Here is a 16370-nt window from a genome sequence, read left to right as displayed (position 1 = left end):
GTCAAAATGACATTCAGTCTTGTCCTTTTCCCCCTGTTTTAGCATTTTGAAATTAAAGACAAGTAGAATATCACTCCATAAAAGATCTGAGTGTTAATTTAATCATCCCTGTGACTCATCTACTCGAGAAAGAAAAGGCATCATGATTTTTTAAAACACTATCCAAAACTCAAGCTGTGATGCAGCAGTTTGCAAGGGTGCCCCACTGGTTCTGATGATTTCAGACCTTCCCCAATAGCTAAACTTTACGACCATGAGGGTGAGCATGAACTTTGGCTATGACCTAGATCTGCAATTCACAAGTGTTTTTCATACAGCTGCAATAATATTCCAGAAAATGTAATTGGCCTTTTACTTCATTCACTTTTGCAAATGAAAATAAAGCTACTGTGAGAGCAGATCTTTTGCTAAGTAAATATTTTTTTAAATATTTTTATAGCTCTGTCAACAATAAAGGAGTCTCACAGTCTAAAGTCTTTCTCTAAACCTTTTTAATGGAAAAAACTTCATAGAAAATATCCTTTTACTTTTTTAATAACATATAACTATATACATGATTAAAAACTGTAACAAAAAGCTGCAGGGACTGGAAAAATGTTTTGTTGGATCCATGCAGATGGTACATTTAAAAAAGGATTTCACAAATCCATGTACATCAAATGGAGTTGCAATGACAGGGTTGAAAAAAATGGCAACTCTATATTATTTACCTGAATGTACTGGGAATAAAGCACAGACATACAAAATACACAAAAAGAATACAAAAGAGTACATGGTGTAAATGCTGTTAGCACAGGAAGTTTCTTTTTTAAGTAAATAGGAGAAAAGAAGTAAAATCTCCCTTTTCACATTTATATTGCAGTTTAAAAGATAATTTATCTCTTATTTGCTGTATTTTGTTTTTCTTCACTCTGACATATGCTACAGTAGAAGTATATGGCATTTGCAGTTAACAACTCAGGAATATTTTGATTCATCTCCATGTTTGTGAATGTACGTCATTTCTGAATAACATCATGTATACATATTGCTTTAAAAACACACGTTTGACATGAGTTAGAAATACAAAATATTGAGGGCCACCACACCACAAAGTGCTGGATACTCTTGTCCTGATCCAGCAGTATGTTTAAGGACACACACAACTTCAAATCTAAGAGGAATTCCTCAGAGAGTAAAGGAAGTTAAGAACATGCAGAAATGATTTGCTGATCAGGTCTGGAGTTTTCAACAGTTCATAGTATAGACTCTGCAGCTAGGAAAACTGTTACACCTGAGGCCGTAATTCTGTCCTTATACCCCAGATAATGTAGCTACGCAGCATAGATGATTTACTGTACTTTTAAAATAAATTTTCTTAATTCTAAGTTAAAACATAAAATGAAACCTCTTTAAAAGAAGTCTGGGGAATCGATGAGCTCTGCAGCTGGAAAGAAGAAAGAGATGGTGTTTAGTTTGTTAGTTACAAGTTGGAAGAGATTCTGTAGGCAGCAGGTAATAATGTGACAGGTTTTAAACACCTCACTCTAAAAGAACTTGCTCATATTTTTGTCCTGGGTCAAAAACAAAGAACAGACATAATTGAAAAGCCAGTACCAGCCAGTAAGGTCACCTGAGGCTTACAAGCGTGCTGAGGATGGCAAGCCATCGTTTAGCAAGAAAAGAAAGTCAAGCTTACTTCTTGTCAGGTGGGCTTTTGCTGGGTTCCTCCTGCTGTAACAAGTACTTAAATAATTCCCAGTGTAATCACAGGCAGTTTAATAGCAGAAAAATAAATGGGAGTCTGTGTGCATATACTTGAAAGGTGAAAACAACAACAGTAACAACAACAACAACAGAACTAGACAAGCAGTGAAAGCTGAGATACTCTGTGAAGCCTTGGGATCTGTTCCTGTTCTCCTTAACACCCTCGCACCCTGTCTGGCCATGCTTTTTGGCAGGCAGGTAAAACCTTTCAAGTTCCTGTAAGTGAGGGAGGATTTTTGCTTTAGCAAGGCATAAAGTAATTATGAAAATACGCTTTGAAAAACAAATCGCTGTGGGTCATGACAGCCAAATCCCACAGAGAAGTGCTTGGATTCCATTGCCATGTAATGGTTTGATTCCCTCCCCAGTTTGACCTCTTTATGGGAGCATGCTAATTGGAAAGTTGCCAGTATACCAGCTTTTGACTCGTTACTGTTCAGTCTGTTTACTTTTTAAGAACATCAATGGTACTTGTTTATGTTGTTCATTGCTAGCATTATGGATTAAATCTGTCTTGTAAAGCCCTGATTGAAACTAGAGTATCAGTACAAGGCAGGTCTGTTTGAGAAGGCAACCTGAAAGCAGTAAGACTTACTTTGTTTATTTAAAGAAGAGATAAATGTGTGTGTGCATGCATTTGCATTTAACAGTTTTATACTAGAACCGTTATTAAATCATGTCCGATAACAATTTTATCTCTTGTTATAATTTGTTTTTTAAAGATGTAATGATTCTCAGGCGAGTGTTATGAAAACATGCAGAGCTGGTTTGCATTATGTACGTAGTTATGTGCCCGGTATATATGTTGCAACTTAATTTCTTATATATATATTGTGTAACACTTTTTGTTCCTGAGTGCTGGTCTCCATAAGGAATAGAGAGGGTGGCATCATGTGCTCTTCTGCACAATGTGGTCCTTTGTCATTTTAGGAGTTCTTCTGAGGGATCTTTATTGTCACAGTTTTAACTTCAGAATATTCTCTCAGTCCACATTCACCCCTAAAAAACAAATTGCAGCGTCAGCTTATGCCAGCCATTAATTCTTCACTAAGCAAAAACCTTGATAAAGTTAAAATACAACCTAAAATTCTCAGCATAGGTTTCTGTTGGACTATAATTTTATACAGGTTTTCCTTTCATGCCATCTTTCAGAAAACCTGAAGACGAAGTTTCATTTTAGGTCAAAAGATCAATGGATGCCTCCAGCATTTGATAAGAAGACACAGAATGATATTAAATCTAGAAATACTCATGGTCCGTTGATTAAACAGTTGGGAGTAAACTGATGTCCTCTGTCCACTGCAGACCTTGAAAATATCCGAACACCAAGACCTACACCACTGGTCAGTGAAATTACTTGCTTATATTTGCACTCAAGAAAGAGAAAGTCCAAGCAGAGTACTATGGAAAATGGACTACTCACAACCCTGGATAAAGATGACCTTGACTCCTAATCCACTGATCTTTTTTCCCAGACGAAATATCCAGCAGCAGCAATCAGCATTTGCACATACTGTGAAAGTGTTGAGCTTGCTCAGATTTCCGCTGCATTTACATAGAAGACTTCTTTTGGTCCTGGCACAGCATCTTACGTAAGATCTCCTGCACTGCTAGAAGCTAGCCACTTACTAGGTCCCAGGCATCTGACACATGGCTCTGCGGGGTATGTGTTCTGCTTTGGATAAATTATGCTTAAGAATTGGGTGTTTCTGAATGCTATGTAGATTTTCTTGTGGTCAGCTCTGGCCTGGCTCATCTCTTTGGCAACTATGCTGAGGTTTAGACTGGATATTGCTTGGCTTCTTGGGAGTCAGTTCTGTCCTCTATGGAGTATAGGTATTTGTATTTTGCTGTGCATGTTTTGAGCAATGGAGAAGTGTGTTCAAGTCACTAGTTAAGTTCTAGTATGTCTGCCGGATGCTGTGTATGTAAAGCAGACAGTGTCCCCACTTAGAAACAGGTGCAGTCCAATTCTGGAAGTAGAGTTTCTCTTCTATATGAACTCATACTTTTGTACAAGCTCTTGCAGACATTTGTTTCTTGGTTAAATTTTTATCCCACCCCTACAACACACACAATATTGCTCCCTTACTTATATTAGAATCTAAAAAGTACCGACATGCATATCATGCATATTTGACACTGTCTTCCCTCTGGATCCTCCTGTGCAGAATTTAATGCCAGCTGCACCATAAAGAATATTTCAGGGGAGCTTTTCAGAACCCCCTTTTAAGAAGTGTTGCTTTCAGAATGGAGTGAAGGATGCCCTGGTGTCAGCTGGGATAGAGTTAATTTTCTTCCTAGTAGCTGGTGCAGTGCTGTGATTTTTGGATTTAGTATGAGAATAATGTGGATAACACACGGATGTTTTAGTTGTTGCTAAGTAGTGCTTACACTAAGTCAAGGACTTTTCAGTTTCCCATGCTCTGGCAACAAGGAGGTGCACAAGAAGCCCAGAGGGAGCAGAGCCAGGACAGCTGACCCAAACTATCCAAAGGGATATTCCCATAGCACAGGACATCATGATCAGTATATAAACTGTGTGTGTGTGTGGGGGGGTTGGCCAGGAGGTACTGATCATTGCTCGGGGACTGGCCGGGCATCAGTGAGTGTGTGGTGAGCAATTGTATTGTGCATCACATGGGGTTTTTTTTCTGTTGGGTTTTATTCCTCTTCCTTTTTCTTTCCCTTATTCAGTCAGAAGGTGGGGCAGAGGTGAGCAAGTGGCTGCATGGTACTTAGCTGCTGGCTGGGATTAAACCACAACAGGGGCCACTGTTCAAAGCAGTTAAACTCCTCTGCACACCCCTGGTGTTGCACAGCCTACTTGGTATTTAGCTCTACACTGTAAATTTTACAAAAAATGTAACACTGGGGGAGGATCTCCTGTAACCTTCCTTGGAACGTTAATTCATTTGGGTAGAAATACCAGTATTTACCAGCCCATTTCACTACACCTGCAGTTTTGAAAACTTTCTGATGTGCCTGTTGGCTTGGTAAGATGTACGTGTGATGTAGTGGTTGATATTTAACTAATTCAGGCTGATAATTCAGTAGCATTTTAAGATCTATCAGAATCTAAGTATATGCAAGGAAATATATTAGTAAAGATTTTTAGACAATGTGAAAGGTTCCCATTGATTTGGACCACCCCACCCCCAGCTTTCAGTAGAAAGTGGTAGATTAATCTCCAAAGAATGACCAAAAGCTTTAGCTATTTATCAGACTCAGCGCAGCCCCAGAACTATTCCCTTATGGCTCAGTGGAAGCTGTCACCAGGAGCCGCATGGAGCTCAGTATCTAATGCTAGTAAGTCTGTCTATGTGAAAGTTTGTGCTTGATTCACTAGGGTTGCGACTTGGCTCCAGACACCTGTTGGACATGTTTTTGCAACTCACTAGATAACCTAGCCGACAGAGTATCCAGCGCCTTTATGTAGGTTCCAGCTGCTGGTTGGTTTCTTATCTTGGTCTGGCAAACAAAATTAGATATATTTATTGTCTATTTCTTCAGCTTAAGGCTTCAGGGCCTTACATGTTTGTTTTCTGGCCTTAAGTTTGGAAGTGGCCAACTGTGATGAATTCTAAGGCAAGTATTTTTCAAAAGTTAAAAAGTCACTCTTGCTGAATAGAAAGATGGGTTATGCCAGACATTCAAAGCAGCAGAGTCAGCGTGTGTTCAATTAAAGGGCTCGCTTGTCCCCACAGCCTTTTACAGGGAAGCAGGGAGCAATGACATCCTGTTCTATGGCCACTTCGGGTCTTCTTGAATTGCAGTTTGGTATCAGGGTGAGGACAGGGGTTGTGTCTGTGAAAAGGAAGGAGCCTATGGGTCAAGTTCGCATGATGCTATCCCTTGGTCGTGTAGGTGTGAGGGAAGGGGAACAAACTACTCTTCAAAAAGAAGCGTTACATGCTGTCTTCCCTTGTTCATTCAAAAAGAAAAAAAGATAAGGAAAAGAATTATAACTCCAAGCTGTTCTGCTGCTTGCAGTTCTTTTCGGGAATGCAACTATGCACTTCTGTATCTCAGAGCTATCGAGACAATAGCAATTCCTGTGACATTAAAAGATAGGTTTGAAGTAGAATGGCACCTTCTTCCCTTGAAGACATTTGGACAGAGACCAGAATTTTGTGGAGGACTCAATCTAATACAAAATGGCCACATGTGGCTATCTGGGATAAGTCACCTGATTTTTAGTTACAGGAGTTAAATTTTACATCACTCAGGTTGAGATAAGAAGCTTTAAAGAGGTGTAAATGTAAAAAAAACAACCCTCTTTTAGACTCCTTTAAGAATACAAGAATATTGTAAGTAGCCTTAGTGTAGACAGAAATCAGATGTACTGTGTACATGTGTTCTGGTTCTCTACTGGTATGCACATACCCTGCTACATTTTGTGGAAGCGTAAAGTGAGTATAGCAATCTCAACATTATGTGTTCATTTCTTCCCCATGTGTGAGAAAAATCTGTGAATTTAAATGGAGGAACAAAACAAGTCCCAGATAATACAGTGCTAGCACAGACAGCACAGTGGCACAATGATGTTCTGGGCTGTAACACAGCTTAGCAATGACACACGTATGTATGGACACTTTCTCTTTTTTTTTTCTTCTTTAATTGCCTGACTTATCATTATTTATGCTGTAAAACATGGCCCTTAAAAACAGGGATCTAAGAAACTGTGGCATTTTACTAAAAAGCATGCAGATATTAATGCAGGGGGAGAGGCGGTGAATTAGGAGGTGATATCTGATCAAAGAGGTTCTGAAAGGAGTAGAATAATTACTCATAAGTTTTCAGGCATCTTTGTGAGATAGAGATTGCTGCCATTCCAAACATTTATTGTTTGTGATGAATATTTTCAAAGCTGCAGATGGGAATCAAGTGTACAACTACCACAGAATTTTCCATGGGAGCTGGGGTGCTGCCTGGTTTCCCCCTCTTTCAAAAAAACCCTACGATATCAATATGTGAATATTTTGCTTGCACAGTTAACCTCCCTGAAGTCAATGGGGTCACTCCTTGGTGTCAAGTTACTCATGTGCTCTATCGAGCTTAGTAGTTTTAGAATATTTTCACAATGATAAGAGTTAGATGAGCTGACATATTTATGCCAGTGTGAGATCACCTCATAACTCATGAATGTGGAGAATAGTATGAATGTGTTATTCAAAGTACTCCCTAATGAGGGAAAATATTTCAGACTACATAGAGCTTATTTTATAGATCAAGTTGTATACTTCAACATATTTAAAGTTTTAAAGAGTTTGACCTTACTTTAGTTTTACTGCTGAGTTTGCCATTAGCCGTAAGCTATTTTGAAAGCTTAGGTGAGACATATCTGGTATACATGCCTCCTGCACAGAAATTAATTGAATCCTTTGTATGCGTAACCAATCTGGGTCTGATACAATTGCTAAACTTCCTTGTGATTGTAGTAAGAATTAAAAACTGCTAAGACTTTTAAATTAGGTACATGGGACAGTATTTGAGCATAGAGCTCCATTTCAAAATATTTGGCACTTAGTTCTAAACGGAATAAGAAAAGACAGAAAGCTTTGTAATGGAAGGTGACTTTTTGAAAGGGATGTAAACACATTTGTCTATCCTTCTCTAGGTCTGATTTCATTTAACATTGTTTATGAATCTGGAAGAGACAGATAACATTTTAATAAATTTCAGATGCCCCTATATTAATAAATGTAGGGAAAAGTGAAGAAAGGAAAAAATAGCAAGAGGCACAAAATATATGGCAAAACAGCTCTTGAACAACCAGTCAACAAGCACACAGCAGTACCAAAAAGAGAATTTTTCTGCAAAAGTGCTGGTTAATATGGCCAAGAAAAACTCCCAGAAAACACAGGTTACAAGTTCAGAAAAATACCTGGAGATTTTCAGTTCCTTTTGGAATAAAAAGGGAGTTCCAGTAACTTACTCTGCTATTACAAAAAAACCCCCACCAAACCCCCAAAATCTTACCATGTAAATCAATTGCATTTAGAACTGGCATTGATGGTCAGTCATCTTATGTTATGCCCTCATCCTCAGATGGGAATATTTCCTGATCTGGGAGTCACTAATTATTCAGTTGTAGAGCTGAAAACAGTTTAGACAGCAGTGTAATACTTACATCTCTCTCCCATTGCCAGACATTTTGAATCCTCCAAAAGGACTTTGGGCATTTAAGGCATTGTAGCAATTTATCCTGTAACAGGAAGAGGCATTAAGTCCAACAGCGCTGTCAGAGAGACCTTTGGACAACTCAGAGAGGGGCTGAAACTCGTGGAGCTAAGGACACTGTGTATCTCTTAGTAATAACAAACGTCTTATGTTGAAAAGAAATGAGGCATTAATGCCACAAAAACATTCTGCTCCTTACTCGTAAGGAGAATGGGGTTTGGCCTGTGAGGACTGGAGGAGGACACCGAACACTTAGGTGCAGCTTCAGTAATGAACTCGTAAATCTGCTGACAAACCTCAGTGCCAGTTTATAACAGAGAGCTATTAGATTTGAATTTGTCCTTTTTCTCCCTGATTTTTCATGGATCTTTAGTTTACCCAGGCTTGATATATCAAATTGCAAGCTATTAAACTCTGGAAGCAGCATTACCTATTCCTCAGCACTAGAGAGGTGTCCCCTCAGTTCCCTAACTTTGTAGAAAGTACATGATTCTTTGTGCCTTTAGCAGAAACCTCACAGTACTCCTGCTCCACGGAAAAGATTGTTTATACTCTGTTTTCAGTAATGCCATTCAGCAGCGTGGCTGCCATGCTAATGGAAAGCAAGGCACTTTCCAGTTTTCGATAGCATTCACCCGCAGTGAGCAGAGTCCCAATGCCTCCCTACAGCTGTTCTGTATCTTGGTTTGTGATTCAGCACTAGAATGGTCTAGATAAACATTTTTCAGACAAAGGGTGTAAAACTGAGGTGCCAAAATGATAACAAGTCAAACTTTTTATCTCCAAGAGCAGGAGTGTGATAGCTTCTGCCTTACCAGACTGTCCCAGCCTGCATTGCTGAAGAGACTGTCAGGGCCTTGTTTATGTCATTTGTAAAGACAGCAGCTACCAGCCCAAAATCAGAATTGTTGGCTCTCTCTATAACTTCATCCATGGTTTTAAATCTCAGTATTTCTTGAACAGGCCCAAAAATCTGCAACAAAGATTAATCATTAATTAATAAACCAGCCCACTCAGAGGCATTTTATTCCTGGTTTATTCTGCTTTTTTAAATTGTCTTCTCTCTCCTGTTGTACTCTTTACAAATTCCCACATCAACATTTAATAGTGATAATAGCTGTTTGTAAAACTCTATGAATTTCCCAAAGCAGCTGCCTAAGTGGAACCCATCCATTCTTCCCTTATCTCTTCTTTGAGGTCTGAGACTTTACAACCAATGACAAAAATGGAGTGCCATTACCCACCTGATGTCAATTGCTGTGTGCATAAGGAATTCTGAGAATGCTTTACTTTTTTTTTTTTTTTTTTTTAATATATATAGAGAGAGAGAGGTAATTTTCACTTTAAAGCTTTTGTCTCAGGAAATAAAAGAAAAAATCATGTAGAGCACATTATAAAATGATCTCGTGTGAGTGAATACCTCCTCCTTGGCAATCCGCATGTCATCTGTTACATTGGAAAACACTGTAGGTTCAATGAAGAAGCCCTTTCTTCCTAGCCCTTTGCCCCCACATTCAAGTTTTGCTCCTTCAGTAATGCCACTTTGAATCAGTTCCAAGATCTTGTTGTACTGTTTCTTATCAATCTGAAAGAGAGGAAAAGCCATTTGACTTGCAGACCATGTGCTGACAAAATTGGTTTTGTAGGCAAGTAATGTTGCAGTGAGTAGACTCATGGTTATATTTACTACTCCTTGAGCTGGAGATGCAAAAGATCTACAAATAGCTGCTGACTGTAACCTAGGGTTTGGTCTTCTTAAGGATGTGTCCCCTTACATATGTGGCTCAACCCACATTCTTGCTAAGCAATGTGGTTTATAAGCACAAATGAAGCAGATCATTACTTTTTTTCCCAGGTTATCTTCCTGAAAATGGTATAAGCCCCGCTGGGTATTTGTGGCAGGAACATTTTCTAAAGAACTATTTCTAACTCTGCCTATCGTTTGCTTGGAATTCCTGTCTCTCTAGTGGTCTACAAGCACAGATACAGTTGTAGACAGTTCTTGAAATTAAGTGTCCGCAGAGACTTTTGAGAGCTTCTCACAGTTTACAGCTGTATCTTGTGGGCTGAAGATCAGAATATTGCTGTTAAAGCTGGGAGGCAAGATACTTAAGACGAGAGTTTTTACTTAACAAGAAACACCTCTGAGCTGCACAGATTATCTGCTCCCATAGAATTTTAATCTTTAAAATGTTTATCATGTCAGCTACCCTGGACTGTGAGTGAGTATGCACTGACTGACCTCCATCTTAAATTTTAAATGCTTCTAGGCACCTTCGGGACTGTAAAGCTGAAGCACTGTCCCTTTACCTGTGGACCTTGTTCTGTAGTTGGGTCAAAAGGGCTCCCCACAACTCTCCTCTTTGCACGTTCTACGCTTCGTCTAACAAACTCTTCATAGATTGATTCTTCCACATAAATCCGTGAGCCTGCAGTGCAGCATTGACCTTGATTGAAGAAGACCCCTTGGTGAGCTTGTTCCACAGCATAGTCCACTGAAAAAACCAAGACAGCATATGTTGCTCTGAAACATCATAGACACTTCTGCTATTGCACCAGTGTCATGTGTATTAATTACACAGTGCCATATTCCCAAAACTTCAAAGCAGAAGTAGGATTTGGTTAAAAAACATAGAACAGTAGCCAAATCAAAACATACTATTGTTGTGTTGGGTCATAAATGAAGATGATTGATTTTGTTTTGTGTCATAATCCCTGTGCAAACAGTCAAAATTATTTTTTCCCCATTTAACTGTTTGAGAAACACTAGATTGCAAGGGACCACTTGGGACTTCAGACATCATCTAGGTAAAGTAGGGACCATCGGTAATTAATACATTCCATATGCCATCTTGTGACACAAGCCACAAAATATTGCTTAATATCCCACTGCAAAAATTAAATCAAGACAGTGTTCTAGCAGTCTAGGAGTAGGGTATGCAAGAGTCACCAATGTCTTATGTGCCAGCAACATGTAATTTATCAACTAAAACCCCTAAGAAACTCTAGGAAGTGGGTTGTGCCCACAAGTCTGTTTGAGTGGGGTCAGTAGAGAAGGGGACAATTTGTCTCTGGTCCCAAGTTTGCACTTGGTTTGATACTTCATATGTGAGAATTATAGCCAACTAAATACTTGAGAAAATTTGACTTTGATAATGGCAAGACCTATGCTCCCCAAAAAGCCAGATTATTTTTCTGCAAGACAGAAACATCTTCTTGGCCTGTACAGGTGACCGGGTAAGGCTTTAAAAATACAGATCAAGTATAGAACAATCAACCCTTGATTTCTACTCTTAATTTCCTTGGAGGTACAACTAATGCATCCACTATCCAAGCAGGAAAGAGGATCTAGTCATATTTAGACATTCAGTGCTAAATTAGCTCTAAATTAGCTAAATCGTAATAGCTGACTAGACAAGAATATTGACTTCATCCTTAAACCGTGATGGCCTACAATACTATAATACCTCTGTTATCAGCTGTAGCACTTCAGAACATTGCTTAGTCTTTTATGGAATAAGCAAAGCAACAGTGCTTTACTTTCAGCACATCCTAGACAACTCCATCTAACAGAAATGCCTTATTCTGCCCTCAGCATGGTCTAGAAAAAAAAAGTAAATACAGGCTATTCCCTGAACCACATTCAAATTTTCCCAGGCAGCTCCATGGAGATTGAAAACACTGGTGGATAGAACTGATTAACTGATGTTTCTTCCTCTATTGTTAATGCAGTTTTTCACCATGAGGGGCTCTAACCATTCTTCTTTGGTTTTTTGGTGCACTTTCAACAGCTTTGTGATGCTTTCTGCTAACTTTTGGCACACAGTGTTCCTCAAACAACAAACAGCTCCTTTGGAATGGTGAGCAAATCGGCTGCTGTTCTTTGAAGTCTGAGTCTCAGGTCAGGTGCTAGTGGTTGTAATTACGGGAGGGCCAGAGAGCTTTAGTATGATACACTGTAGAACAGACCTCCTGAAGAAGACTGTGCTCTCTCCTCTGTACCCTGTTATTCCCCTGTTGCCAGTAACTTCTCCCCACGTCCTCAACCCTATTTGGTAGGTACAGCAAGTCACAGATAAACTACAGCTCTGTGTGGCAGCTGGGAGCATCTGTCTTTCCCCTGCGCAAGGCCGTAACGCAGGCTGCCCCCAGCATATATTACTCTAGTAGAAGTGTTCAGGTGATCCAGTCTGAGTTAGTACATTAGGGACATTTGAGATGTGATGATTTCTGGTGAGAGATGGAGATGAGTAGCTGGGGTAGAAGGCTGTAACATCTGCATCTGGCTCCAGTTGACAGGAGCCTTTCTAGCTTACTGGGATGACTCTGGCTGTAACTTAGACCCCCAACTTTGTAAAACGTTTCTATGTAGAAAAGCTGCTGAAAGTTCTCAAGCTTTCCCTAGTCTTTCAGACATCAGTAAGTTTTGAAAACACATATAGAATTGTAACCAACTTTTGTAGTTCATGCTATTCAGAATCATTTTTCTATTCACTTTCCTCTTTTAAATTAAAAGACCAAATCCTTACATGTCTATTTATTTGGGTTACAAAGTTCCCAGAAAATGCATTGAGTACAGTGTGCCTGCACAAAGCCTGAAACAATAGCTCAAAGCAAGGTGTGAACTGTCCCATTCATCTTAATGGGGTGTTAACTTCAAAACCTCCTGCTGACAATTTAGATATCAACATTTTTAACTATTTTGTTGCTGATAATTTCAGCAGAAACTTCGTTTTGTGTTTTTATCCTGTCCTAAACGGGTGTCCTGTACCTTCTCAGGTGCCAAAAATCTCAGCTGCACGTCATCCAGCTGCCAAAATCTTCAGCTCCCTGCTGACAGTGGCAATGAGAATATTTCAATACACAATTCTTCAATTGTGAAAATTAAAAAAATAGAACAATCTCCGTTTGTAGCTACTATCAAAACAGCTTAACAAAGGAATACCGCACTGACTAGATGAGCAACTCAAGTGTAAATTAAAGCCCTCCCTTTTTATAATCACTGTGAAGCAAAAAAATAACAGAATTTCCAGATTTAAAGCACTAAACCACCTTGCTGAGAATTTAGGATGACAATTCTGTATGCGTGGTTATAACTTTTTTGTTTTCTTGTTGTCTGTGAATGGGTGTGGGTTCAAATGTTGTCTTTTTGTAAACATATAAAGTTAGGCTGCTTCTGTAAGATTAGAAAGTGCGATTAGATACAGCTATATTGGTCCATTTCACTTTGTGTGACAGATATGCCCTAAAATTAAAAAAAAAAAAAAAAAAAAAAGCAAGAAAAAAAAAGACACTACATAAACATGTTTTTAAGAAAAATATGGAAATGCTGACTTACAATCAGCATCTGCAAAAATAATGTTTGGGCTTTTCCCACCCAGCTCCAGTGTAACTCTCTTCAAATTACTCCTTCCAGCTGCTTCTTGGATCAGCTTCCCAACCTGAAAGGAAATGGAGACACATTTTACAGGGAATGTAGTCATACAGTTCACTTTAACAGTCAAAGTTGGCTATCACTGGAACAGAGCTTTATATAATCCAGCAGGTTCTTCAATCCAAACGGATTCTCATCAGCAGTGGACAGCTTTCCAGGTTTTTTTTCTAGCAATTGAGAAGGGATAAGGCACAGCACAAAGTGTTTGTACCCTTCACCCATTTGTACCTATGCTAAACATGCTTGGGGCTTTCGTTTAGGGTGCTTTATGAGGGCTGAATTAAAACTCTGAAATTGGTGTAACTACAATTACTTCCATCCAAACTAGTGGTATGTTCACAAGGTTTGAGATTATTAAGAGGTTTAATTACATAATTTTTTAGTGGAAAAGTATAGATCTGATATGTGAACATGTATTAAGCATGTATTAAGCTTATTACTATTCATTAGTAGTAACTGCTATCATACTTCTTTATATAGTCTAGGTATTAGTTACCCTGGATGATCACAGCTTTTAGAATTTATTCTACTCTTACTACTTACAATTACTAAACTGCTAGCCAACCTGTTTGACTATAGGAGGTCATATTTTTCTCCTCAAAATACAGTTTTCAGTGCCCAAAGGTTTAAGTAATTTGACCATGAAATCATGATCAGCATATGACAAATTCTGATGAAATCATCAGCCTTTTCTGCAGGATAACAGAACATAGCAGAATACCAAGTACAGCAAGACATTACAAAAGCACCATCCCAGACCTGACACTCAGCTGCACCACAGATAATCTTAATATGGGTTGAGGAGGTCAAAAGCACCCCCAAAATGTCTTTGTAGATTGTGGGGTCAGCTGGAGCAGAATGCAGCCCTGTGGCTGGAGCAGCTGCAAATTGCGGATCTCACCAAGGGATATGAGGGTAGACTGAACAGAGTAGCAATCCAACAGCTATATATTTGACATGTTTCCACATTGGTACAGTTGGAGAGGCAGCTGTGCACCCTGGAAATTCTCTCCTCCTTGGATCAATGAACCCAAAATAGATCAAATTCTAAACTTGCAGTGTAACTATGCCATTTTGCCAGCTAAGGAAGTAATCACAGGTAGGTTTAGGCCTCTACATGGTGAAACACAGGATTAAAAGTATCCATTGAATACTGAGAAGCTTGAGAATCTTTTCTTTTAACTGGGACATTCTTTTAAGGTCACACAGAAAATTAGATGTGAAGAGATGGGAGTGGGTCCAGAGCTGGACTTTTTTCTCCGTGTAGTACTCTGGTCTCTTCTAGCTGTTTTCTATTTCTAAGATCAGGTGAGTGAGATTCCCTGCAGTAAAGGGTTAATGGATGAGAAGCTGAACCTTTCAGAGAACTGAAGGCAGTCTGCTGGAGAAAGTTAAGTCAGCACTGGAGTAATCAAAAAGCAAATGAAACAGAAACCAGGGCCCCCACAGAAAAAACAAAGCAAAACCCCCACAGGATAACGAAGGAATTGTCAACCACTTCATGTACCTTTGTGATTAACTGTTTATCTGGTGATACCACAGTTGAGTGTGACTGAGGTTATTTCTTTTTTTTAAAAAAAACAATAAATTAGCTGCTTTTCTTTACCCCTGTATTGATGGAATGGAGTGTTGACATTATCATGAAATTCCTTGCATATCCCCTTAATTGGAGCTGATTTTATTGCTATGTTTGACTGACAGCCAGAAGTGAACATGAAAAAGAAAGATCCTTTCTGCCCTCCACCCCCACCACAAACATCGAGCACATCATCTGGAAATTCCAACCTCAAACTGTGCTGAAAATGTGCACTGGAAACCAGTGAGAGTGCTGTGTTTATAGCCAGTGCCAGCCAATGCCATTCACACCCTCACTACCTTGAACCTCTCTCTCTCCAAGAACAACCACCACCTATCTCCCCTCAAAAAATCACGGAGCAGAACAGACTGAGGAAGCTAGAGCAATGTGTCCACCATCTCTCCACCTTCCGTTCTACCACTTTAATATCATAACTCTTTTGTCCATGCAAGTAAAGATTTTGAAAAGTTTCTGTGCAAAAAAACGATTGACAAATATGCAAGTCCAAGTATGATGTATATGGCAAATACTAAAGTCCAAAGGGCATAGAGACAATGGTGTTTGTTTGGAAAAGTATGGTCCAGAGTATTGTTACTACAGGGGGGTGGTTGTCAAGTTTCCAAGTATAAACTTAACAGACAGCTTCACTATGTCCTTCCTGTTAGAAATCAGTGTAGACATCAGGATGGCAGGGCTCATGCTGCTCAGCATTTTTGTTCACTGTCCTCCTGTTGTGCCCTATGCACTTACAGGTTGAGAGAAGTCTCAGGGAAGGCACCAACGCTGTGATTGTTTAGTGACAAAGGCAGCCTTTTGTGGCTGACCCTCCTCTTTATGGAGCAAGACAGCATGAAAAGGATAAGTGATAGTGTTGCAATCTGTACAGTCTTTCAGTACATGCATTTCCTGTGGTGTCTGTCAGCTATATCTGTGAGCTCCCAATAGGCAGTACAGCCTTGCGAGGGAACACTGGAAGAGAGGACTCCCCCACAGATAATGGAGCTGTGCGATTATTCAGCAGGAATGTTGGCAGAGAAAGCCCTGACTCCCCATCCTTGTTTTGAATAGGCTTCAAGATTGATATCAGAGGTATCCCTGGATAGCTTGTGAAGTACCATAACCTTGTAAGCTGCATGGAGGGTGAGGCAGATGTAATTTGGCCCATCTCAAAGAAAACAGTTTGTTATTCAGAACAACAACAACAAAAAAGATTAAAGAAGCATTTTACAGGATTCCTGTGCAAAAAAAGCTGTTTGGAGAACAGTCCTGGAAGGGTCTTGTTTCTGGACTGTGAGCTGTGTGACGTTAGGTAATGAGAGTGTATCGTGATATAAAACATTTGATTGTTCCTTATTATGCCTTCTGTGTTTGGAAGTTTAATGTCTCTTTCAGGAGGAGGCTTTTAGTCAGATATTAAGTACTTTGTGCAGA

General features: G+C 39.4%; 1 protein-coding gene across 2 annotated transcripts in view; it reads right to left on the bottom strand.

The window, feature by feature from the left end:
• Positions 1 to 474: 474 nt before the first annotated feature.
• ALDH1A2 (aldehyde dehydrogenase 1 family member A2) overlaps positions 475 to 16370 on the bottom strand; it is an 81877-nt gene continuing 65981 nt past the window's right edge. For both annotated transcript variants that reach the window (XM_027777114.2, XM_005230611.3), the window contains 6 exons: positions 13268 to 13370; positions 10240 to 10424; positions 9350 to 9514; positions 8745 to 8902; positions 7880 to 7954; positions 475 to 2745 (listed from right to left, as the gene is read on the bottom strand). In XM_027777114.2, the coding sequence (XP_027632915.2) occupies positions 2673 to 2745; positions 7880 to 7954; positions 8745 to 8902; positions 9350 to 9514; positions 10240 to 10424; positions 13268 to 13370 (759 nt within the window). In that variant the 3' untranslated portion in view covers positions 475 to 2672. The remainder of the gene's footprint in view (positions 2746 to 7879; positions 7955 to 8744; positions 8903 to 9349; positions 9515 to 10239; positions 10425 to 13267; positions 13371 to 16370) is intronic.

This window comes from Falco peregrinus, chromosome 1, assembly GCF_023634155.1.
Source record: "Falco peregrinus isolate bFalPer1 chromosome 1, bFalPer1.pri, whole genome shotgun sequence".
Taxonomy (NCBI): domain Eukaryota; kingdom Metazoa; phylum Chordata; class Aves; order Falconiformes; family Falconidae; genus Falco; species Falco peregrinus.
This window is presented reverse-complemented; position numbering and strand designations above follow the sequence as displayed.